At 37.0% G+C, this 24,865-nt stretch overlaps 1 protein-coding gene across 2 annotated transcripts; it reads left to right on the top strand.

Moving 5' to 3' along the window:
* Nucleotides 1-349: 349 nt before the first annotated feature.
* On the top strand, nucleotides 350-24,653 carry washc2c (WASH complex subunit 2C). 2 transcript variants are annotated; one of them, XM_033979165.2, is made up of 32 exons: nucleotides 350-579; nucleotides 2,500-2,643; nucleotides 3,866-4,030; nucleotides 4,121-4,189; nucleotides 5,405-5,578; nucleotides 6,342-6,435; nucleotides 6,512-6,573; nucleotides 7,407-7,463; nucleotides 7,540-7,632; nucleotides 8,488-8,572; nucleotides 8,721-8,780; nucleotides 9,163-9,296; nucleotides 9,711-9,795; nucleotides 9,945-9,998; nucleotides 10,067-10,219; nucleotides 10,580-10,719; nucleotides 11,636-11,746; nucleotides 12,838-12,930; nucleotides 14,383-14,475; nucleotides 14,550-14,651; nucleotides 15,280-15,387; nucleotides 15,484-15,638; nucleotides 16,477-16,579; nucleotides 17,486-17,944; nucleotides 18,569-18,706; nucleotides 19,368-19,472; nucleotides 20,046-20,120; nucleotides 20,243-20,302; nucleotides 20,843-21,064; nucleotides 21,851-22,456; nucleotides 23,593-23,764; nucleotides 24,209-24,653. In XM_033979165.2, the coding sequence occupies exons 2-32, from the start codon at nucleotides 2,500-2,502 to the stop codon at nucleotides 24,352-24,354; spliced, it is 4,317 nt and encodes a 1,438-aa protein (XP_033835056.1). In that variant the 5' UTR covers nucleotides 350-579; the 3' UTR covers nucleotides 24,355-24,653. The 2 variants fall into 2 exon arrangements, with proteins under 2 accessions (XP_033835056.1, XP_055083212.1); XM_055227237.1 differs by having other exon boundaries at nucleotides 429-579; nucleotides 15,484-15,642; nucleotides 16,484-16,579.
* The last annotated feature ends 212 nt before the right edge of the window (nucleotides 24,654-24,865 follow it).

The following is a 24,865-nucleotide window of genomic DNA, read 5'->3' as shown; positions in this document are numbered from 1 at the left end:
TACTGGTTTAATAAAAAGATCGTCTTAGGCTTAGGAGAAACATTCGTTTTCAGGCCCTGTTAACTTTTTACTTTGTCACTCCACTCGGCTTACTGGGCTTGTTTAAAGCGTGGAGTAGAATATTTCTCCAGTTCAACAGCCATATGCAGACATTTCAACAGTATTTCGACATTAAAAATATTGCACAGCGAGTTCTTCACACGTCCTTTATTTGCTTGGCATTGGCAATCCGAAGCTAGTTTTGCTGTGGGTATTATAAACTTCAATCACATGACCTGAATGCGTGTAATTGAGTGTAACATCTGCTCACTTTAGAGCTGAACTAAAGCATTGGCCCCTGTGTCTTGGTGTCTTGCTCCATGCTCCTCAGTGCACAGAGCTCAGGGCGAAATCTTGGCCGCTCCACTTTCACTGCGTTGCTAAGCGACCGCAGTCAGGTGACTGTCTGCAGACAGAACATGGCTGACCTGTCAGAAGACCAATGAGAGAAAGGCCAAATTTCACATTATCGATCTGCTTTCCCCTGGCTTTTGGACTACAGTCGGTCTCTCCAAAACAGTGTGAAAGGTAACGGCCAAGGTAAGGGCATGAGCGCTCACGATGGCTTTAAAGACCACTGGGTTTCCCAGGAGATGTTGTTGCTAACGTTGTTTGTAGCTAACTAGCTAAGTTGAGCTAACTGCTAACAGCAGAAGAGAGTCCGCTTTAGGTTGTCTAAAGTTGTGCACTTTCCAGGAGGCACTGTGGAGAGTGGACGAGCTGTGCTTTAAAGGAGCGTGACTTTGTTTACATGGCCTACAATCAAACGGATTTACCTGTTGTGTACAAGTGTGCAAGTGTGGCTACAGCAGCAGCTAACCCACCGAGGAGCTGAGGAAAACAAACTGATTACCACATTTCACAGTTCGCCTTAAACAGGAATAAAAGTCATATTTGCTGTAGCATTACAACCTGTGTCTGGATTACTTCAGAATCTCAGATCTACTATGTGTTGCAAAGTCTTCACAAATAATAATTATATGAAACTACTGAAGCAAGTTTGACAAATGTGTCTAATCTCATAAACCACTAGCTTACTTGAGTGATCCTCTACTGAATCATTTGATGCCTTTAATGTCACTGTTAGTTTAAATGTGTCCCTTGGATATTTTGACCTGTCCATGGACAGTGGACAGTGAGGCAGCAGAATGGACAGTCCCTGTGGTCACAGTGAGACACTTTACAACAGTCACATGAGGAAGTGGCTCAGTGTTGTAATCTCAGGCATTTTTATGTCGTATGAAAAGTCATGCATTTAAATATGTTTGCTTTGAAGTTAACTTTCACAGCAATGTCTCTAATGTCTAGTTTTTGTGTTTTAATCAGGGTTTCATAAATAATAATGTGCCACCAAATCTTAAGTTGCATTTATATGATTACTGTTCTGTATAATATTGAGTCTGTGTGACACTGTATTCTACATAAAGCTCTAGTACACAACTAATCAAAGAGGTTAAATAGTATGTGGGAAGTGTCTAAAATCCCAAAGCCCTACCCGTGATGAGCTTCATCATACATGGATGTGTAAAAATTAACTTTCATAGATGAAGGGAAATGTACAATATGTTATTGAATAGGTTTTCTGCACAACAGCGCCCAGCATCCTCAGTGTTAGCATCACTACTTCCTGTCCAATTCTATGTCTTTGAGGTTTTTGTTGACTTGTACTAAATTAATATATATTTAAAGATAAGACAGTGGACAGTGACTTGAGGGTGCATGTATTTGAGAACATATTAAAGAGTAAACAAAATAGGTGAATACTTCACCAGAGGACACTTCTGTGTTTAGAAAGGCAGGTGTTTATGTTTCAACGCTAACACTAATGCTAAATTAGAGACATACAAAATATTAAAAGAACACCACAAAAAATATAATGAAATAAATACATATAATCTGCATATGAAAACAATTGGGTAGTCTTTACATCAATACATTTTTATTTTAATATTCTATTTATTTTCTATTTTATGCTTTTAATAAACGTTAGCATTAGCTCTGAGAGCTAGCTAGCATGCTGCCTGTACAGAGCCTATTATAGGGCTCTAGTCATTAAAGAAATTCTTGATTGTAATTAGTCAACTAATAAAACTTTTTAGTTGACTAAGACAGCATCAACCGGTTAATTGTAGTAGCTGAAGGCCTACAGCTCTCGGTGATTGGTTTTGATTTAAAAGTGGAGTTGGGAGATATTAACAAAAATGAATGACTTTATACTATTTGGATTATACCAATGATGATATTGAGATAATGTTATGGCAATCTATGGGTCAGGTTAAAATATCACATGAAATGGACCGTAATATTAAAAACGAAATTAATCACCTCACACTATTATAGTATTGGCAATATACTCACTGTTTTTTGTTTTTTATATCTCCAAAACAGTGACTGTGAGATTATCCATTTTTCCATATATTTCTCACACTGCTAAAGTATTGCTTTTTTGTTTTCTTTTAGATGAGTGGGTTTCCAGATGGGCTGACAAATGGCCCCAGTAAAAGTCACCATGTGGATAATGGTGCTCAGGTTTGGGAGAGACCATGGACTATTGAAGAAATGAAACAGAACAGCGCCAACTGGTCCCTGGCAGCTGACTCAGGGGTAAACACAACCTCTTCTTACTGAACCATTGTATTCTTATTGGTAGTAATGTTGTCAGAATATTAAAATGTAAAGATGTAAAAAGTATGTATAAAAGTTTATATAGGTGTTTATTTGTATATATAAAAGTTATATGTTTGTGTGTGTCTGTGTGTGTGTGCGTGCGGACATGTATATGTATATGTATTTTTTTGTGGTAGTTCATGTACTAGTTGCTAGTGGTGGTAGTAGTAGCACTAGCAGTAGTACTTTTTTGTTTTTTTTTTCAAATTAGTATAGACAGTTTTAACAGTGTTGATTAGTATGGATTATTTTGACAATCCTTATTGGTAGATGTGCTATAAATGAAATACATAAATAATATAAAGAACATGGAGATAAAGATAAAAAGATAAAGTAATATTTTGCGTGCAATATGCAATTCTCATTCTAGTAACAGTGTGAAAATAATCAGATTTACTGGTTCTCACCATATTCACACCTCACAATTTCAAACATTTACCATATTTTCAATTTCTTTTTTTTTTTTTTTTTTTTTATATTTCATCAAATCCTAAGTCAGAATTGAATTTATGTCACAACTATTTTTTGTGACCATATAAATTTCCATTAGAGAGAATGAAATGTCCTGTCTCCATAAGCTCTAATGATGTATAAAATCTGCCAACAGTGTAGTTTCTTTCTTTCAGCTGTTTGTATTTCAGTGTTTATCCAAATGCAATACTTGAGGCTGTGTTTAAATTGTTTATCAGATTTTAGTAGTTCTATGTAAATTTTCTTCTAATGGGGGTCAGCCACCTACTTGTCTCCATGGAGATGTTAATGCTTAACCTGGAATGTTCCACCAAATTGTTTAACTTCTTTAACTTATCCAAACTTGCATTTATTCAATTACATGTTTTCTTTAATATTGGTAAATAATCTCAAAAATGGGCATTCTTACTGAATAGGCTCACCTCTCCATAGATCTGACCCATAACTTGGCCATAGTGGCATTAGCTGCTTGCTGTCATAGAGATAGATAGGTGTAGTGCCATACTGTGGATGAAGTTACGTTACAATAAAGTTGCAATTAGATATTATTCACACATGTTTTTGCCATTCTTTTTAGATTATAGCATTTAGTCATGGCTCCAAACGATTTATGACGAAGATAATGACGATGAAGATTTGGTTTCTATTTTTATTCATCTGTTTTCTTTCTTTGTATTTGTCCTCTCAGCTCTTCCTGTTCCTTCAAGACTTCAGCCAGAGGATGTTGTCCAAGACCCATGAGATCGAGAAACAACTGGACAGCCTGATCCGAGACACCAAAGCCACGGACAGCTGCCTACATTCTGTTTTCAATGACTTCCTCATGCTGTCCAACACACAGTTTATAGAGAATGTAATTTATCTGTTTCATTTATTTGTAGAAGGCTTGTGGTTTAAGTGAGAAGGTGTGGTATGTGTGGTAATAAACAGTTTCCTGTTGCAGAGGGTTTATGATGAAGAAGTAGAGGAGACGGTGCCCAAAGCAGATGCATCAGAAAAGCAGCCTGAGCAGGTATGATAAGGCCACACTTGTCCTGGTTTGAGCCCAGTTTAGTCCTGATGCAGACTTTGCTTAGTTCTGATCTTGTCCAGTTCTAATGGTGATTTATTCTTAATTACAAAAACAAAAACAACATGTTGGCTATGTTGTTTATCTTATAATTTGATGTCTTGGTCCACTTTGCTTAAGGCAATTATCCAATCAGAAAGCAGAATGAGCCTCACATGAGTCTCTTATTTGGGTTGCCAGTTTCAATACTGAGATCCAGTTTATACCCAAAATGCCTCGCTCTGATCTGAATGGACACTACATTTAACCCAGCACCTGCAGCCAATCATGCAGCCTCCTCTGCAGCTCAGAGAGTGAATTCCAGAGTTTCTGAGCTTTCACATGAGGCCTGTTCATATACTGAGAATGAGACATACTTATATGTGTCCTCTACCTGCAGGTTTAGGCTCTGGCAATCCAGGTTCAGTTGTAAGATTAATACCTTAATACATTTCCTTTGAGTCCTAATTTAGATGTGGTGTGTGTGAACAACCCTACCCTCAACATCAACCTTTTTTTTAAATTGTCCAGTATGCTTTACTGAGCAAGTCAAAAGTAAGTGGTGAATGTGGGTGAAGGGTGGGGAGAGACATTCAGCAAATGATATGAGCCAGGAATCTAACTTTCACCACTGAAACAAGCGATGTACCATTTGTGCTGCTACCTAACCCCTAAGCCATCTTGCAACACCTGTGTATTTAGTCTAATCTCGCTATGATAATTCTTGAAAATTACTTTCACTAGTAACTATTTACAAATTGCTGCCAAATTTGCACTTACATAAGAGTATAAAGTATATCTGAAGAATACTACTCAATGTACTAGTTGGTAGTTTTTATGCAGGTTTAGTAGCATTTTATAGAGGCATAGGATAGCAGTGATAGCTGTGTTTTGGGACAGTTGGGACTTGAGACTCCAATCATTTTAAATTAAGATAATTACAGTTACATGGCGAGGATTATACTCAAATAGCAAGTGACAATATCTGTTTTAAAATCCACCCCAAAAAGTAATTACTCAAAAATTCCATTCAATGGCAGTATCGTATTTGTTGGATGTTGGTCTGTCAGTGTCATATTGCCGATACCCATGCCACAAATTTGTTTTTCCTCAGAGGATGTGAAGCACGATTTCCATGTATTTAAATATAAAGTCAATGACATTGTAATAATCTTTAAGGAGAAAACGAGGGAGCAGAAGGAGGCTGAGCTCATCCCTAAAATGCAAGAGGCCGTCACTTATGGTCTCAAAGTCCTGGAATCAGCTTTTGAACATCTGGACATCAAAGCTGGAAACTCCGACTCAGAGGATGAAGAGGTGCCCGACAGAGTGGACGCCATTTTGGAGCCTAAGGTATTCTATGGATATATGTCAATTATTCATAAACGGATCAATAAAGACTTAAACCTTGTTTTAAATAAAAATAAAACAAGGTGGGTAGCAAGTTGTTTCTTGAAAGTATATATAGTTAATATCTCTTTTATATCTTGGCCTCTTTATATGTAACAAAAACTGACATGAAGTTCTTTTTTTTTTCTAGCTATATAATCTAAACAATGAAATTATGAATACAGTTTTTATTCTTCTTTTTTTTACCTTTGAGTCAAAAAGTCAAAAAGAGGGAGGAGTGTATTATTACATTTCTACCATGTTATAACATTTTTCCCTCATCAAAAACCTGCCAGAAGTGGTTTTATATGTGATCCATGCATGTTTGAATAATCTAGCGATCTCTCCTGGGCCCTACAGCGAGACCACAAAAGGTGAATCGCCTTATAGTGAGGGCTAACTGTAGTTTCATTTGTGCGATGCACACTGAATCTCCAGGCTAAGTCACTCCCAAGTCACATTACAATCAGAGCATCACAAATGAAACTCTAACTTGTCAACATGTTAATACGTTGTTTTTGGCGAATATAGAATTTTTCAAAACAATAAAAGGTAACATGATGATCTAAATGTGTTATCAATTAATACCCCATAGAAGTGTAATATCCCCTCTTTAATATAAGACTGAAAACTATTTTCTCACATGGTAATATACTAACTACAGTCTTATTTTTTTTAAATAAGTAATACTAGAAAGCAATCCATTTTTGTTCTTTGTGTTTTTCAGGATCTGTATGTAGACAGACCTCTCCCATACCTGATCGGCTCCCAGCCTTTTATGGAACAAGACGATGTGGGGCTGGGTGACCTCTCCAGTGATGGTGATACTCTGGGTCATAATATTAGCCATTGCTCTGTTGGACATTTGGTTAACCCTTATGCGTGTGTTATCAACAGAAATGTCAGTGGACAGTGACAGAGATAGTGTGATTGAAAGTGAAGATGGCAAAGCTGCTGTGGTAAGGATTTATTTTAAATTTAATGCACATGAATCATTTTGGATGTTCTTCATGATCACTAAAGGATCTTATCATGTTTATCGGGTGTAACATTATCCAATCACAAAGTAGAATTTAACCTGATTTGTCATTGGTAACAAAAATATCTGTAATTTAACTCACGGTTTTAGTCCTCATTAATTATTTTTTCATTTAGTTTTAACATAGTTATTGTTAGGTCCCAAACACACTGCACGTTACAGCGTTTTATATGTGTAAGGTCAAGGAATCCACACCACGGCCACACCGGCAGCCCAGGCAGAATGTGTGAAGCACCAACTTTGAGTTTGCCAATGATTAAGCTGTTCATACTTGCCATTTAGTCACTTGTAACAGGCCTACACTGAGACTAACTCACTGAACAGGCTTGACTACACTCTGACAATGGCAAACACGAGGTTTTCTAAAGTAATTTCAAAGCACAGACAGCTTTTCAGAACCTGGGCTACTTCAAATAATACATTACTGCCCCAGCAATACGTTGTGCTGATGGTAGTTGCACAAAAACAATAACAAGTGCATGTTTTCTGTGAATGGCCTACGCTTGTGTGAAGTCTCAAAAAATAGGTTGGATTCTATTTTCTGAAATCGCACGCTTGATGTGTGTATAGGGCTAAATACATGTGCACTGTGTCTTCAACTATAGCACACACAAAAAATAGCATGAAGAAAAATTATAACTATGAAATATATATATATTGGTCAAATATTGAAGAATAACAGTAGATGAGCCTTAATTATTTGATTTGATATTTTGATTTTAAACTTCTGTTCTATATTCATCTGTATTTCAGCATTCAGATGAAGACTACAACCAGGATGATGACGAGACTCCGGAAATAATGAAAAAGGTAAATTGCAAAGCTACCTGGATATAGCAAGTTTTATTTTGTTTTAAGTAGCTAATGTTGGCATTCAATTTTGTAGAAGTCCTCCATGTTGAGTTATGAGGATGATGAAGATGATGAGGATTCTGACATATTTGGAGATTCTGACAAAGAGGAAGAAGAGGACAGAAAGGTGAGACGTGTTAAATACATGTAGTTCTTCACAAAATGAAAGTGCATATGGCTTTTTATGTTTTTGTAATTATTATTTAGTTTGGTGGAATGGTAACTGTGTTATAAATATTTACCATAGTATTACACCAGGTCATTGGCAGTTTGCAGAAAAAAAAAGGTTGTGAAGAAAAGTACAAAAATACAGGAAGTTCTAAAACAGAATCCCTCTGCCTATAACATTAAAAATTCCACCTAAAATGAAGGACAAATCATGCACAAGGAACACATTTTCTGGCAGTTTAAACCTCTGTTTAACTAAATTTAAGTGTCATGTATTTTTATTCTGATCATTCTTTAGTATTGATTACCTCTACTGATCCTGAAAAATTTGCTGGGTCGGCTTCCAAATATCAGTTCAGTCCATATCCTGGTTGAACATATAAAACAACGATGGTAGTTGACACAGAAAGTGTCACAATGTTTGAATTTTTATTTATAGACACATTTGGATCAGTTTTGTCATATTTTATTTTTGATTTAAAGAAGTAAATGCTGCTTTTAGTCTTTGCACTGGTATCTGTTAATATTCATGGATCAATGCACCCTTAATTTTGCCCCTTGTTAAGGTTATGGTTTCTTGGTAACGGTTATGGATTTACCTCTGTATATGTCATATCTGCTGTCTGTGTCCAACCAGGAAGTAAAATGATAAACGTAAAACTATATAAAAACTATGCAAGATTTTGAATACAATCTTGAGTATTTTGTTGAATGATTCGTGTTTTAGTGAAATGCGCAGTCTGCCCTGTCATATGCACTGTAAATATTCAGAGTACTTTAAAGGTTCAATGGTTTATGTTCTGTTGTCCCTCAGAGCACACAGCAGGCATCCTTCGCAGATGAGCTAGCTGCCAGAATCAAAGGAGAACCTGTCACTAAACCAGAGGTGGACCGCGCTTGTAAGGCTCAGATCATTGGTTTTGTTTGTACCAAGTTTTTAAAAGTTTCATTTCTGTTGTTCATCTTGTTTGAGTGATATTTAAGTGACTGTGTGAGCCATCTTTGCATGTGCATGTTCATCAACTTGTGTTTCCACCATGTGTAAAGCTCTGTCATCTAAGAAGAAGAGTAAGAGCCGGAAAGAGTCCAAGCCCATCAAGCCGGAGGGTAGGTTTTTATTTGTTTTTTTTTATTTGGAATTCAATGTTTATTTTCCTTTTCTATGTTTTTGTAGTCACTTGCGATACATTTTTTCTCAGTCAATATTGTTTTTCTCAGGTTGTAACAAACCGGACACATTTTTTATATATTCAGTTTGTTTTTATATTTTTCCATCTTTTAACTCACGCCAGTTTGGTAAATGTAGAGTCATAGAGTGCTCCATATGTCAGTCTGGAACGACTCTCACTGAAAGCGATCAGGAAACGGGAAATCTGACAAAACTCGTAGTTAGTCTAATTAGACTGCACTAATAAAATGTTCATTCTGAAACGCCACACAGTGACTACAATAATACTCTTTATTGTCTTTGTCTGTTTTGTCCATGCAGCAGACGAGGACAGTGATGACATGTTCAAACCTCCAAAGATGGAAGAGGAAGAGGAGGAAGAGGACCTGTCTCCATTTGGGGTGAAGAGCGGACTCTTCAGTGGGGGGAGGGGCCTGTTTGACGATGACGATGAGGTATGACTCTGACCTACAGCCATGTATAAACCAGAGATTATTATGAACCAGTTTTAGTCTTAATCATGATTAATACATAATGACACCTGAGTTACATTTATAAGGAGTTTACAGGGTTTGTCAATTGTAATGGGTGATAAGAGATTTTATTATTTGAACCATTAATACTTGGCCAAGTATTGAAATATCACTTTGATACCAAAGAGTTTTGTTTAAATACATTAAAACTTCTTTACTATAATAAATTTTATCTTGGAGTATATGGTATATATTTGTATTTGCACTCCACCCCTGATTGAACATGTCCAACAATTCAAGATATGTGCAGATAAACAGAAATGTAAATCATGTATTTAGAAAGATAGATAAAACTGTTCATTTGATCTCAAAGTTAACTGTGTAGTGTTTTTTCAGGGAGACCTTTTCTCTGATGCACCTAAACCACATGTGGCAGAGGAAAAAATACATCACACCACAAAAACAACAGCACCATCTACAGGTAAGGTCAAGCTGCAGTTGAATAATTAATTTTTTCAATTTAATTTTGATCAATTGAATACCATTACTTATTACTTCAAAATACTGAAGAGATCCTTTATTTAGACCTTTACAGAAAGTTTAAAAAATCACCTGTTTGTGTCTGTTTAGATTCCACAAAGTCTGGGAAGAAAATTCCAGCTGGTGGAGTTTCAATATTCCCAGGTCGGTCTCATTCCTTAATTTATTCATTGTTTAGTTAAAAATAAGACTAACTATATGTATTTTCACAGAGAATAATTTGTTTGGTTCACCCCCTGACACCGAGCCTGTGGAAAGTAAAGAGAATGGGACTCCTGTAGTTAAATCCACAATTGGAGGAGGGCTGTTTGATGATGAAGAGGAGGACGACTTCTTCAGTGGAAGTTCAAAAACATCTGCATCTGGTAAGTGTGATGCTTAGCCTTCAAACAGGAGCATTCATGGTTAATTGTTTAATGGAATAAAAATACGAAATAATAATTGTTATGCATCAGAGAAAACATAAACTAGGCATGTGTCATGTACAAAAATACAAGATTCTAGTGTTCCAAGTACTACAATTTTGATTATGGTTTACAATTGTTATTTAAAAATAGCAGGTTTACATATATTTTACACCCCTCTTGGCTGTTTTACACGTAGGGGACAGCAGTGGCACTAGTGTTTACTTTTGTTGTATGTGAATGTTGGTGGTCGAAGGGGTTGATGGCACAAATCGAAAGTCAGCCCTGTATACATTTGTTAAAACTTTGTCCTTTTTCCAGCAGTAAAAGAGAAGGTCAAACCTAAAAAGGCTATTGATCTGTTCGATGATGAGGATGAAGATGGAGACCTGTTCAATGACAAGTCCAGCACTCCTCAGAGCAAGAAAGAAGCAGAAGAAGTCAAGCCTCCGGAGAAAAAGGTACACATATGTAAAATCTACTTTTTTTGAGCTTTTTAATTTTGGTTACTCATCAAGGTCATACCAGAAAAAAGTTTTTGGTTTGTTCAGTATCTGTCAGTAATCTCATCAATGAAGCAGAAATGTTCAAAGTACAAGTGCTCAAAAGAGTACAGGGGACTCCACCTGCTGGCAGACTAAATGTGGGTAACAATAATAGATGGAATAGCTACATCAGAGTTGATTAGCTGCAGTTTACATCCTCAACTGAAGCCCGACTGAGACCTGAGCTTGACTGGATCAGGGCCGTTTTGGGTGGATTCTTTTGGTCCCATTTAAACTCCTAATTTGGAAAGGCAGTGAACGTTGTAATTATCAGAATCTAGGGCATGTGAATGGACTAAAAACACAGTGGACTTCCTGGATTACCATTTCCAAGTGTTTGAGTTCTCAACTGACAAGATGGCGTGAATATGCAAGAGCACTCAAAGATGGGAATTATAGATGGATGTTATTTAGTCGATACCAATATCCAGTATTGGTCTTGCTGCCGTGGCCGATAGCTGATATTTGCTTCTACCAATTTTTAAAAAACCCTTGCTATGGGTTTTTAAAAACAAATTCAAGTTAAGTTATAATAAAGGTCACAAATTAATGTTTAACTTTTGTATAAATATAAATAAAATGCATATCTGGGATAGCCTAATTGCTCTTCTATTTTTACTTATATGTCATCATTAGATTTATTTTCAAGCTAGCTTTCAAGGTAGCTTAAAAAAATACTGGGACCAAATATGAGCTAAATTTTCAATATGTGACCAATACCGATATCTGGGTCCACACTCCAATGTCATTATTATTGGAGGGCCGACAGTAGTATAGGACCTTTTTAAACGCCCAAATGAAGTCAGTCTCTCATGTTGTTTGTCACCCTCAGATGCCTGCTGGGGCTGTGTCTCTTTTTGGTCCTGGGACAAAGAGCCTGTTGTCTGAAGGCCTAAAGAAGCACCTCCCCTCCACCACCCACGAGCCACACAAGTCTGAGGAGGTCTGAACTCAACACTGTTACACTCACGACTCTACATAGCCCAAAATGTAGTCAGTGCTAGCAAAACAATAATCCTATCTTACTATATTAACTAGGACTGTATTCGACTAAAGAAATTCCTGTTGGACCAAAAATGTGTCCTGCCGATCGATTAGTCGACCAAAAAAGGAGTGTGGCAAAAGCTCTCAGAACTATCACCTACTTCTATGTATCTGACCCAAACTGCACTCACATTGCTACACTTGCAAGAGAGTTCATGCAAAAACAGCTATTTATACAGAAAAAGTACTAGGAAACAATGTATTTATATAAAGATAAATTAAACTTGTGAATCATAAATTTAACCTGCCTAAAGGCCTACAGTCCTAATATTAACGGCGCTGTACCTTTAACTTCTTAAAACTGTGAACAACTGAACATATTCGTCATTCTTCATATTCCTTCTTACTGCATTCTTAGCGCTGAATTTATTAGCACTTTTCACAATTTTCCAAGGCCAGAGCGAAGCTTTGCCATCACGTAACTCAACAGCTAGAACTAACATCGCATCAGTGTGACTTCCTGATTTGCGGCCAATAATAATGCTTTATAAATAGATGCAGACAGCACACAGCGGTTTCATTTTGACACAAACAGCAGTTTTTTTTTTACAATCTATCAGTACTGAGGCAGGACAATTTTTACTTTATTACATGAAAACAAATTGTACAGCCCTTTTAACTTCACAGACCTATTGTTCAGTTGTAATTAGCAGACAGTACTGAAAAGGTTTTTAATAAGAGTAATTTCATTTTTGGGTTAATTAAAGATTCACTATGTACTTTTGCTGTAATCTGCTTGTCTTGCTTTGCCTGGAATGTTGCACAGTATGACATTAAACTTCTCTATGTCCATGGAGACAAGCAGGTTATGCCACCTGTAGGCCAAGTTACAGGTGCATGTTTTTTAGGGTATTTTAGATAGATCCATTTAATGCCATATCACGGAACATTCCAGGTTAAGTGATAACATCTCCATGGAGTCAAACAGGTAGAAAAGTTACATAGTGTACCTTTTTAAGCAGTAGTTTAGAGTTTTTATTTGTGTTATAGAATGGGATTGTTCCAGACGTTGCAAAGCCTGCTCCACAGCCTCCTCAGAAGCCTCAGAGCCGGGGGCTGTTTTCAGATGACGAGGACACACAGGTGAGCCCGGGTCACTGCTCACTGCATAACACAACACATTTTTATATGCCAAACAAACTATCACTAAGGCTTCAGCTCATATCAGTCCTCACAGCAGGACGTCTGTCTCCATCAATTTTGACCTTACAAAATGTCAAGCTTGAAAGACCAAAACATTTTTAAAAAGCAGCCAGCAAAGTACAAGTTACAAGGCCCTAGACAGAATAAACTGGTCCATCTTCAGGCGCTGAAGCAGGGAATAGATTACAAGATAATGTTCAAGTTGTTGTTAAGAAGAAGAATAGAGTAGTGAACATACTATGCATTGTAAAAATGTGTAAAAAAATATAACATTTTAAATTGTGTATCGGGAAAAAATTATCTGTAAAAATGTATCTGCATCCGCAAAGGATTAGAGGGCAGATATGAGGCTCTAAATAGTCTACACAACTTTTCACATCATCATACTGTTTTGGAGTATGTAAAGATTATATTACTCATTGATTTTACTAATTTATTGTATGCAGTTAGTTAAAATGTATTGTCTATAATTACTATCCTGTTCATTCTCAAATTAGTGCAGTATTTCAACATCCACCAAAATGAATTTGTTAATATTGCCCATCCATACTCTTTTCTATTATAATATATATTATATATATTTAAACATATGTGTATTGTTAATTTCAGTCTGAATGTATTTTACAAACCTTTTTATGTTATTCAATTTGATCTCACCAGCTTGCAACCGTAGATAACATCACATTGTTTAAAAAGTATATTTTGGTAAAAGAGAACTGTCATAATCATAATGTAAAATGATATGCTGGTACAAATCATGTGTCAATTCTTAGTGTGTATTTCCAATAATCCATAGTCGTTGTCATTAACTCGAGGGTGTTACTTTTACTTTGTTATGTTTCAACAAAGTAATGTACTTGAAAATTGTAAGCAGGTATCTATTCTTTATTTAAATGGATACTTTTTACTTTTACTTCACTATATTTGAGAATAATATCTGTACTTTCTACTCCACTATATTTTTGAACTAGCCTAAAAAGTAGTCACTGCTTGTATCTGATATCTATATATGAATTTTTCATTAGTTGGTTGCAGTGGTTTATGGCATTGCAGAAATTGATCAAAGATGCTTTAAAACAACGTAAACAAATGTCTTGTTCCAAATCTCATGATAGCTCTTTGATTTTTAATTTTAGCATTTTGATTTAATTTGTAGAGATTTCCATTTTCCAATCCACTTCATTTGAGGCACATTTCATAAACAGGCAGTTTCCAAAGTGCTGCACAGAGACTGTTAAAACGAGATTACTAAAGTAACACAAAAATGAATAAACACACAGTTACTTATCCTAAAAACAGTACAAATCGAATAATATAAAACCAGGTAACAAAATATTCATTAAAAAAGACGTAAATCCATATTGATGCGTTGACTTGTTTGTGTTTTACCAGAATGGAATAGCTCCAGAAGTTGAAAAGCCTCCTCCAAAGCCCACAGTGCCGTCTCAGTCCAGGGGTTTGTTTTCAGACGATGAAGACTCACAGGTAAGACTGTTTCTGTGTACATGTGGGATTCACAGTGGTGCTTCATTATAACGTGTCTAATTGTGCTTTCATAGATCTTCCCATCTGTCCCCAAAAGTCAATCTAAACCTGAGACACAGAGTCAAACCAAGACCAAGAAACCAGCCGTGTCCTTATTCGACGACGAGGATGAAGAGGTAGAACACATGATGGGTGTGATTGGGGATACAGCATTTATCGTTGTACCAGTGGGGAACTTTTTTGTTATTTTTCTGTATACAAATCAAATCTTATCATTAGATTGTTATATTGTTAGAGGGTTGAATTAATAACTTCTAAGACTCATTATAGGCACAAATGAACTATTAAAGAGGTTCATTCTTCTGTTTGTTCATTAGGACTGTAAATCGTTTTCGCCGATTAATTAGTCACTGGGGTCTTAGTCGACCAAAATTTGTATTAGTCGCTGAATAATTTTATTTAGATTAAAATGATTTTTATGGGACAACAGCAGAAAGGAGAAGAGAGTGAGCTGAAGATTTGGTATTTTTTGGTGTTTATTTGTAAAACGGCAGAAGTTTGTCTTTATAAATACATTGTTTCCTAGTACTTTTTTTCTGTATATATTTTAACCATATTGTACTTTTTTTTTTTTTTTGTAGAATATCCCTTTAGAGTTATTTTGTCAGTGGCACAAAGCAGTTTGAATATGTTCATTTATTGTCAGTATTTTCTTCTACACAATACCACCCAATATCAAATTTTGACTGTACTATGAGTTTCTACACTATAATCATATCTCATTTATGATGTACTTTTTTGCAGGACTTGTTTGCATCTGCCTCTAAATCTAAACCTACAGCACCTCAAACTAAAGCCTCCACTCCACAGACCAGTAAAGCAACGTCCAGCTCCCTCTTCAGTGATGACGAGGTACGCAACATTATTCTCACAATAATAACAAGATTTGGGAATAAACAAATTCTTTCTATTTATGCACAATTTTTTGTTTTGCACCTTGTTTCGTAGGACCAGTGGTTGGGTCCTAAGAGCACAGAACCAAAGAGTGGGATGAAGTCGAGTGTGAGCGCCCCCTCTGGTCTGCCCAGTATCAAAGCGCCTCAGAAGAGCAGTTTGTTTGATGATGAGGATGATGACCTCTTTGCTCCGCCTAAAGAGTCAAGGTCAGTAACACTTTCACAGATGCTGATGATGAGAAAAAAACTTAAAGTGCTTCACCTTCATATTCATAAAAATACATGTAAATCGACTGAAAAGTTCTTTGAGAAATATTTTGTTACTGTAAAAGTACAGATACTGGAGCATAATAAATAATTTTTTTCATGTGATACATCTATTTTACTTGAGTATTTAAGTACCCATTTAAAAATGTAGTTAAATAGTAAAAAGTGTATTTCACACAGATTTTGAGATCTAATAAAACTTCAAATGTAGTGATTTGAATTTAGTTCAACAGAAACGACTGAATCAATATTTTTTTCTTAGCTGTTTTTACTTGTTGTGTTATTTTTTGTTTGATCAAATTATTAAAAATGAACCCTCAGGCCTTTCAGCAGGTCTCACACAACAATAAAAAATACTTTTCAGTCCTCTTCAAAAATGTAGTGGAGTAGAATGTACAGATACCTGCTCTCAATTGTAGTGAAGTATAAGTAAAAATTATTCAATTTAAAATTTACTTAAGTACAATTTTTGGTATCTGTACTTTACTATTTTTTACTTTGTTTCCTTTTACCACTGCTTTATAAGTATTTCACAGTTGGTTATTCTGAGCACACTTTCAAAAATGCAAAATGTGCAAAATGTTCAGTGTTTTTTAGACAGATATCTTTTCTTAAAATTAGATACAAATATGTTGCAAAAATGCATTTAATTTTAACAGGTATTTATTTAAGGTATTTACTATTTATGTACTTTTTAAATTGTGACCTCTTCATATGTTACAACTGTGCAGCCAAAAAGCCTTCATTTCAACTAAATATATCTCTTCTGCTTTGTTAGTCAGAAGAAGTCTCAGAGAGTAGCGCTGTTGTTTGAAGACGAGGACGAAGATGACAAAGGATCACTCTTTAGTATCAAACCTGCAGCTTCACCGGCTCCTAAAGTAAGAACCAACTGTGTTTACTCTGTACATGACATGAAAACTGACAACTAAAGCTACAAGGGATTTTCAACACCTACAAAAAGGCCTGAACTCGGTTAACTAATGTGATTAGATTTGTTAATTCTTTTTTTAACCATGAGTCAGTATATTGCCCCTTAAAACAAGTCCAGGAAATTTCGAGAGAAAACTTAATCATTGACGGCTAAACCTTTACTAGAACGGCATGTATTTCAGATCCAAAACAAGAACAACAGTAGCGTCAGAGTAATCTAATAAACTGGAAGTGACTGAACAGTACATCATGAACTACATTACGTAAAAGAAGACTCGGGTGACTGCCCACAGTTCAGACCAGGACACTGGACTTGACATTGACAGATGGTCTTTACTGTAAACAACAAGAGTGGGTTGTTTTCTGTGTAAGCAAACTCCTTTCCTTAGAAGTGCGTTTAGACCAGTCCAAACGACAGAGACGCTCTCAGCACTGACGAAGCTCTAGTTTTTCTTTTCTCAAACTCTATCTGATTGACTTGCAATAAAGGTGCACTGCGTAACTTTTCTGGTGGACAGTTTGCCACCTGCTAGATGTTATTGCTATGCCTGGAATGTTCCATAATGGAGGTTTAAATATATGCAGCTGTCTTGTATTTAGTCACTTGCAGTTGCTTGCTTAAAAACACCTAAGAAGAACAACCATGAGCAGAGTAGGTTTGTCAAAAATATCGATAATCAGGTACTAACGATACTAAAACTTGTATCGAAACTAGATACTTTTCTGACCAAGTATCAATACTAAAAGAGTCACATTCACAAGACCATTGAGGGATTTTTATTTATTTTTTAACCCTTTCTAGTGTAATTTCTTGGACTACGCTACCCATTAACTTTATCTCTACTGTTTTCCAGTCTTCCCCAGTTCCCTCCAAGTCCCCTGCCCCTCCCCCAAAGAACACTCCCGACATCCCACCCACGACAACAGCAGAAGACAAGCCTCCGGATGTGTCCAAACCAGCGGAGAAGACCCCCACGCCCACGCCAACCTCACCACCAGAGGGCAGTGCGCCAGCCAGGAAGAAGCCAGCCGGAGCGGTCAGCCTGTTCGGAGGGATCGATGTGTTCGCCAGCGCACAGAGCAAAAGTTCAGTGGAGAAAGAGACAGATAAAGATGGTGTTGACAGTGGTCCTCTGAATGTAGAGGAGAAAGAGGAGAAGAAAGAGGAGAAGAAAGAGGAGAAGAAAGAGGAGAAGAAAGGAGAGAAATCCAAAGTGAAGGCTGTGAGTTTGTTTGACGACGATGAGGAGGAGGAGCCAGATCTGAGCGATTCGATATTCACGCCGTCCAAACCTCCTAAAAACACTCTAAAGGTAAATATAGGTTAAGAATAAATAGGCTATCAGATATGGGCTTGAACAAGTATTCCTGTACCAATTAAAGGTCCTGTATTACACAAAATGGATTCTTGTGAGCTTTAATTCATGTTATAATGCTGTTACCTCATCAAAAATAGACCTGGAGTTGTGTTTTGTTTCATTCACACATGTTTGAGGAATCCTGCATTATTAGTTTACATCTCCACCTGTTCCACCTTGTGATGTCATGAAGTGGTAGTTTTCAAGTTAACAGCTCCTTTTATCTTTAGTTCAGTAGAGATGGGCAATTCTGAGGCTGAAATTCTCCAAATGATTCTAGTGAAATATGGAGTTTAAAAACACAGTGGAGCACTTCCTGTGTTCCACTTTGTGATGTCATGTGGTAAGAGTGTTTTCAGTTTGAGAGAAGAAATAAGAGTAAATGCAGGGTGTGTTTTAAACATGTGTAATTGAAACAAAACACAACTCCAGGTATATTTGTGATGAGAAAACAACATTATAACATAGAACAGAAAATTCCCTTCGCCAAAAAAAAATAAATCTTGCTCTCAGCCCTCCCAAAATTAGGCTCTTTGCCAAAGTATCTTGACGTTGTCATTCACATCTGTGTGTTGCCAGTCCACAGAGGAGAGGGTCCCAGCCAAAAGCACAGGAGTGTTCCAGGACGAGGAGCTGCTCTTCAGTCACACTCAGCAGAAGGACAATGACCCGGATGTAGACCTCTTCTCCTCCTCAGGGAAAAACACTCACACTACGGTACAACATCTCTACCATTCTACCATCTTTAAAGTATATATGACGGATTTTTATGATTTTTCTATATTACTGAATTTGGTGGGATAATACCTGTGTATTTATCATAGTTTTACGTCAGTCAATTGGCAGTTTGGGACGGAAAGTTGAAAATTTTGGTGAAGTTTATAATTTTACTTCCTGGTTGAAGAAAAAAATTACAGGAAGTAGTGCTGAGTTCTAAAACATGTCATCAGTACAAACTATTCCATCTGAAATGCAGGGATCATAACACACAAGGGACACAAATGAATGTTTAGAAAATAAATTAAAATACATTTTTATTTGTCAAATCATAACAATTTTGTAAATAATGGAGTAAGTCTTGTTTATTTTAGTAGATTCTTTTTTCAGACAAAGGTTTCAGTTGTTTTCATACTTGACAGTTTCGACTGCTCTGTAGCGGTCTTTCTCAGAGTGGTGACATGATGAAAGACCAGATGAACCTCATTGGGCTAATCAGCCTTGTTTACAGTGTAGTTGCTAGTTAAACATTTTGACATTCCTTCTACTGTCTGTGTGCAACCAGGAAGTAAAAATTTAAACTTCGCCAAAATTTTCAAACTAACTTAAATCCCAGAGTACTATCATAAGCCATCTGTATTTTAATGTGTTTTTGTTGTAGAGTTCCAAGCCCAGCAGCACAGTGAAGCCAGCCGCACCCAGTCTGTTTTCAGATGATGATGAAGACGACTTATTCAGCGCTGTCAAACCCAAAGCCCCACCACCGGTAATGCATGTGGCGTAAATGCTGAGTACAGAGTTACCATGGTGATTATTGTAAACTAAAGTTAACAGACTAAAACTGCAGCTGTTGATTCATGTTTAAAGCTATAACTGCTGTATAACAAATGCAAGATAATACTTAATCTGTCCTAAAATGAAGTTAAAGTGTAAATAGAATTTACTGGATTAAGCTTGGGGCAAAATTGGTTTCAAAATTGAATTTATAAAACCTTCTTAATTTTCTGTTTGGCCAATTAGCCAAAGGTCTCTACCCTCTCTCTAACTGTTTTGTCCTGAAGATTCTTAAAAAAAAATAAATAAATAATCAACAAGCTGTCAACAGTTATCATCAGCAAATGTGTTGTTTGGTTTGAACATGTTTATATTATGTATCTGGACACAAATTGACAACTATATATGAAATATACATCATTTTAAAATGCGATGTGCATGAAAGTGTTAGGAATTATTGACTAAAAACACTGTAAAGTTGTGATAGCACACGATGCCAATACAGTGCTGTATTTTGGGATTTTGGTGAATAAGGCTAATGCATCTGACTGTTTCCTCCTCACAGAAAGTAGCAGAGAAGCCCAGTAAACCTGTGGAAAAGGCACCACTGGCCAGTCCAGAGCCGTCATCAGAGAGTCAGGTGAGACTGGAAGCATACTCAACTGCCTTTTTAAAATATGTTATTTAAGTGTAATAAGTAATGGAGATTTGATATTTTACAACCATCTTATTGTTTGTGACATTGCTTTGGTTTGACCACAGAAGCCTGCCCCAGCTCCTGTTAAACCTAAAGATCCCTCTTCAAGGATTGGGAAACTTCAAGTAATTTTTGTTGTATTTTTTTAATCTGTCTGGTCTTCATTTCTCACATCTCACTTTTGGACTGTAGATCTGTTTCATCCCTCCTGACCGCCAGAGGGCGGTGCTGAGCACTGGACGATTCCCTTCTCACATTGCATTCGTATCTTTGGATTTTCTGTCTTTTGAGCATCTTCTGAGCCTTGCATTTCAAATTTCAATTAAGACACTTTTTATTCTCAAATGTGATTTTTCATGCAACTTGTTCTGGTCTCGTCTCACTTTTTGTCCAGTGGTCTTTTACTTTCCCTGTATCTACTCAGTGGTCTTTTACTATAAGCTCATCATTAGAACTGTTTTATTTCAATGGGGTGTGTTCATGATGTGATAACAGGAAGGAAAGGGTCTATATACAGTTTAGAATCAAAATAGAGGATCGCTCAAAATCCAAAATGCTATAGGCCTTTCCACTTTGGTCAACATTCATTTGTAGAGCTTGAACACACCCTATTCCTCTTACGTGTAGTACAGTGATGCCAATATCTGCTGCCCCTGTGCCCTCAGGCGTCCCTTGTGATAAACCCGTCCGCTCTTCTGCCTGGTGCCCTCCCGTCCCTCCCCAGCTCAGGCTCAGGTCTGGGCGCCAGTTCCTCATCAGGAGTGTCCAGCTCCAGCCTGAGCCCGAGCCCGCTCACCTCTCCTCTGGAACTGCCCCAAGACACTGAGGCAGCAGGGGTCAGCTTTGACACACCCGCACAGGTCACTACACTGCAGAGTGCACACAAGGTGAGTCTGAGCGTGAGGGTCAGGTTTACGTTTACATGGACTTTTGTTGAAACATTCAACAAAAATGACTTTTTTAACCCACTTAATAATAGGATTGATGGAAGCTCTGATATGCAGTGCAAGCAACACTCACATTTGCCAAAAAAGACACTAAACTAATCCCCATGATACAGTGTCCTCAGGTCATAAAATGTAATGTATAATACTATGTTAGGATTCTTGAACCTGTCCAGACTGCAGTCAAAGACCTAAAAGAACTAAAGTTATAAAACTAAATGAGCAGAACAAATGCATAATAAATTGTAGCAACAAAAATCATTATTGCTTTTCAAATTACATTAATTAAAGCCACAGTATGGAACTCTGCAGCCAAAAAACTCAAATAGAAGCATCTTGGTTGTGTTTATTGCTCTAAAAAACTTCCTTCCCTTCCTTACTCTGAGGGAGCTTGCATCTCCGCAAACCTGACTGTTAATTGTCCTGGAGGAATCAAGCAGGTGACGTGCCGCCTTGAGAAAAGTGACATACTGTACCTTTTAAAAAACTGCAAGACAAATACATTACTTTTTTTTAAATCTCTGAATAATTTTGAGAATGGAGTGAATATAAGTAAAGCACAACTAGAAAGTTTGTTGAAAAGTGTAATTTTCTGCCAGATTCTTTGTATTGTGTTTTAGTTGGTCTTGTAATCTCAAGGTACAAAACATTATCAACTGAGAAAGACACATAGTAATCAAATAGTGCTTTTACTTCCCAAAAGATTCCTTACCTGTCTGTCTCCTGCAGGGCCGAGTGAAAGGTTCGTCCCTGCGGAGGCCCCAGTCCAGAGCAGCTCGACAGCTGTCTGCTCAGAAGTCTGTACAGGACACCAGTGATGCCCTGATAAAGACTGTACCCAACCCCAGTGTGCCTAAAATGCGCCCGCCTCCTCCTGCAGAGCCCCTCTCTGCTCCAGTCCAACCATCTCCTGCACCCGCTGCCCTCACAGTACCAGTATCCACAAACCACACAGACTCTAGCAAAGAAAGCAACAAACCTAAAAACACATTACCCATTCCAGACGACATTTTCAGCTCTGACAATCTGTTTGGATCAAGTATAGCTCCTTCTAAACCGCCTTCAACTAACTTGAAAAATGAATCTTCGCCAGCCAGTAATGACACGAAAGCGAAGAAAGAGAAAGGCGGTCTCCCCTCTCTCTTTGACGACAGCACTGATGACCTTTTCCAGAAGGTCAAGTCCAAACCGAGCACTAAGAAAGCCAAGCCCGCAGTGTTTTTGGAAGATGAGGATGACGAGGATCTGTTTGGAGTTAACAACAGCACCACCCCCTCCACAAACAGTAAAGACAGCAAGAGTAGTAATAGTACGTCAAAGCAAGATATCTTTCAGGTACATTGTTTATTAATATTGAAAATGTCTTAACAGCCCCAACTCTAACCCCAACCCTCTGTGGTAGTTTTGTTGATATTTATGACCAAGACGTGACAAGCTTTACTTTGGTAACATTCATCTTGTCTTTAGAATAGTCAGTGGTGGATGAAGTACTCAATTTTGTTACTTAAATAAAAGAAGAGATAGTGAGATACTCAAGTAAAAGTATCACTTGAAAAAATATACTTGAGTTAAAGTACTTAAGAAGCCATTTAAAAATGTGTGAAATACTTTTACTTTTTACTGTTAAAGTACAAGTGTTGTTAGGTTGAAGCTTGAACTCGAAAACTTTAATCAGGATGTTACCACAAACATGGTAAAAATAACCCCTTAAATCATATCAAAAGTACTTTTTACTTTTCAGTCCATTTCAAAAATGTAGTGGAGTAGAAAGTACAGATATCTGCTCTCAAATGTAGTGAAGTAAAAGTAAAAAGTATCCATTGTAAAATTTACCTACATAGAATGTTTAGGTATCCGTACTTAAGTACAGTACTTTACTACTTGTACTTTGTTGCCTTCCACCTCTGACAGTCATATTGTTGTTTTTTTTAGGCAGGCATGTTGAATAACATGCTCTTTTTTTTAATTGTGAGCAGGCTTACCTCTCCACAGATCCTGACCTTTAACTTGGCTTGGCAGCACCACTTGCTTGTCTCTGTAGAGATAGATACGTTTAATGCCATACCATGGAGCTTTCCAGGCAAAGCAATTACATTTAAACTAGCAGGTGGTGGACCTCAGCAAAGATACATTGTGCTTCTTTTTAAATAAACTGCTAGTAATAGATGTAAAATATGTTGACAATGTAAATTCATAAGAGCATGTTGTATTTCATTGACAACATCCATTTTGAGCCAGAAATTAATATGTTAAACCTGTAAAGAAGTAATAGTCTTGTGGTCTAGGCTGTATATGGGCTGAATGTCTCTCCCCATTCTTAACACCCAAAAGAAGAAAAAATAATATAATGCAGAAACAATATTATCTACTTAGTCTGCTCATGCATTTTAAGTTAGATGTACTAGGGGACATTGTACAAAGCATATTTATTCCAGTCCAATCTGTTGAATGAAGTTTGTGATTTTCCAAAGGATGAAGTGGACCCAGTGCCTAAAGCCCAGAAGAAGCACAAGGAGAAGAAGTTTGATGCCAGTTTGTTTGACGATAACGTGGACATTTTTGCCGATCTGTCGGACACGTTCAAACCCAAACACAAGGCCAAGACAAAAGGAGAGGCCAAGTCCATATTCGATGATGACATGGGTACGTTTAATATTACAACTGCTGTAATGCATTCACCATTTCATACAATAGTTTAAATTAATTTGGTATTTAAGATAAATGCTGTCATTCTGTCCTTGGGCAAGACACTTAACCCACCTCGCCCCCAGTGTCTGGTGTATGAATGTGTGACTGAATGGGTGAGTGGTTCCTTGATGAAAGGCGCTTTGAGTGCCTTGAAGGTAGAAAAGTGCTGTATAAATATGTGACCATTTACCATTTAATGACTTCTGACTGTCTATTTTTTTTTTTAAATAAATAACTGATTAAAATATCTGTTCAGAGGAAAGACACATTTTGCTCAAATACGTGGGAATAAATCATGTACAGGGCCTTTAAGATTTGACAGAAAGACAAAAATATCACTACTGCTATCTTGTATCTTTAATTCATTCTCATCCAATTTGTCTCCATTTGTGTTCCCAGATGACATCTTCTCCACAAGCACAGTCAAAGCAGTAGCCAAGGCTCCTCCTAAACAGAAGAAACCCCCCTCTCCTCCAGAGCCCAGTGCGGCCTCCGACACAGTGGACATATTCGACGATCCACTCAATGCCCTGGGAGGAAACTGAACTCCACTCGCCTTATTTTTACACCTGTGGACTAGCTCATCATGTGACCCAAACTACAGACCCGGACACTGTTATGTTTATTCGCAATTATGCCGTTTAAAGGTCCTACATTACACTCATTTATTATAATGTTTCTTCATCGAAAACGTACCTGGAGTTGTGTTTTGTTTCATTCACTCATGTTTAACACACAAATAGAGATATATGGAGATATAGATAGGCTAATAATGCTGGATTACTCAAACATGTGTGAATGAAACAAAACACAACTACAAGTCTGTGTTTGATGAGGTAACAACATTCTAACATGACTAAAAACTCACACTAAAGATGGGGTATTATGCAAAATTGATTTCCCCTCAACTAAAACATGCCTGAAGAGGTTTTAGATGTCATCCATGCATGTTTGAGTATTTTAGAAATCTCTTCCGCGCCCTATTCAAACCCTACTTATGATTAGCTGTAAGATTCTGTGCAATGCTCCGCCCACAAGCCTAAGACAATTCTCCAT

The sequence above is a fragment of the Periophthalmus magnuspinnatus genome, chromosome 15 (genome assembly GCF_009829125.3).
Source record: "Periophthalmus magnuspinnatus isolate fPerMag1 chromosome 15, fPerMag1.2.pri, whole genome shotgun sequence".
NCBI classification, from domain to species: domain Eukaryota; kingdom Metazoa; phylum Chordata; class Actinopteri; order Gobiiformes; family Gobiidae; genus Periophthalmus; species Periophthalmus magnuspinnatus.
This window is presented reverse-complemented; position numbering and strand designations above follow the sequence as displayed.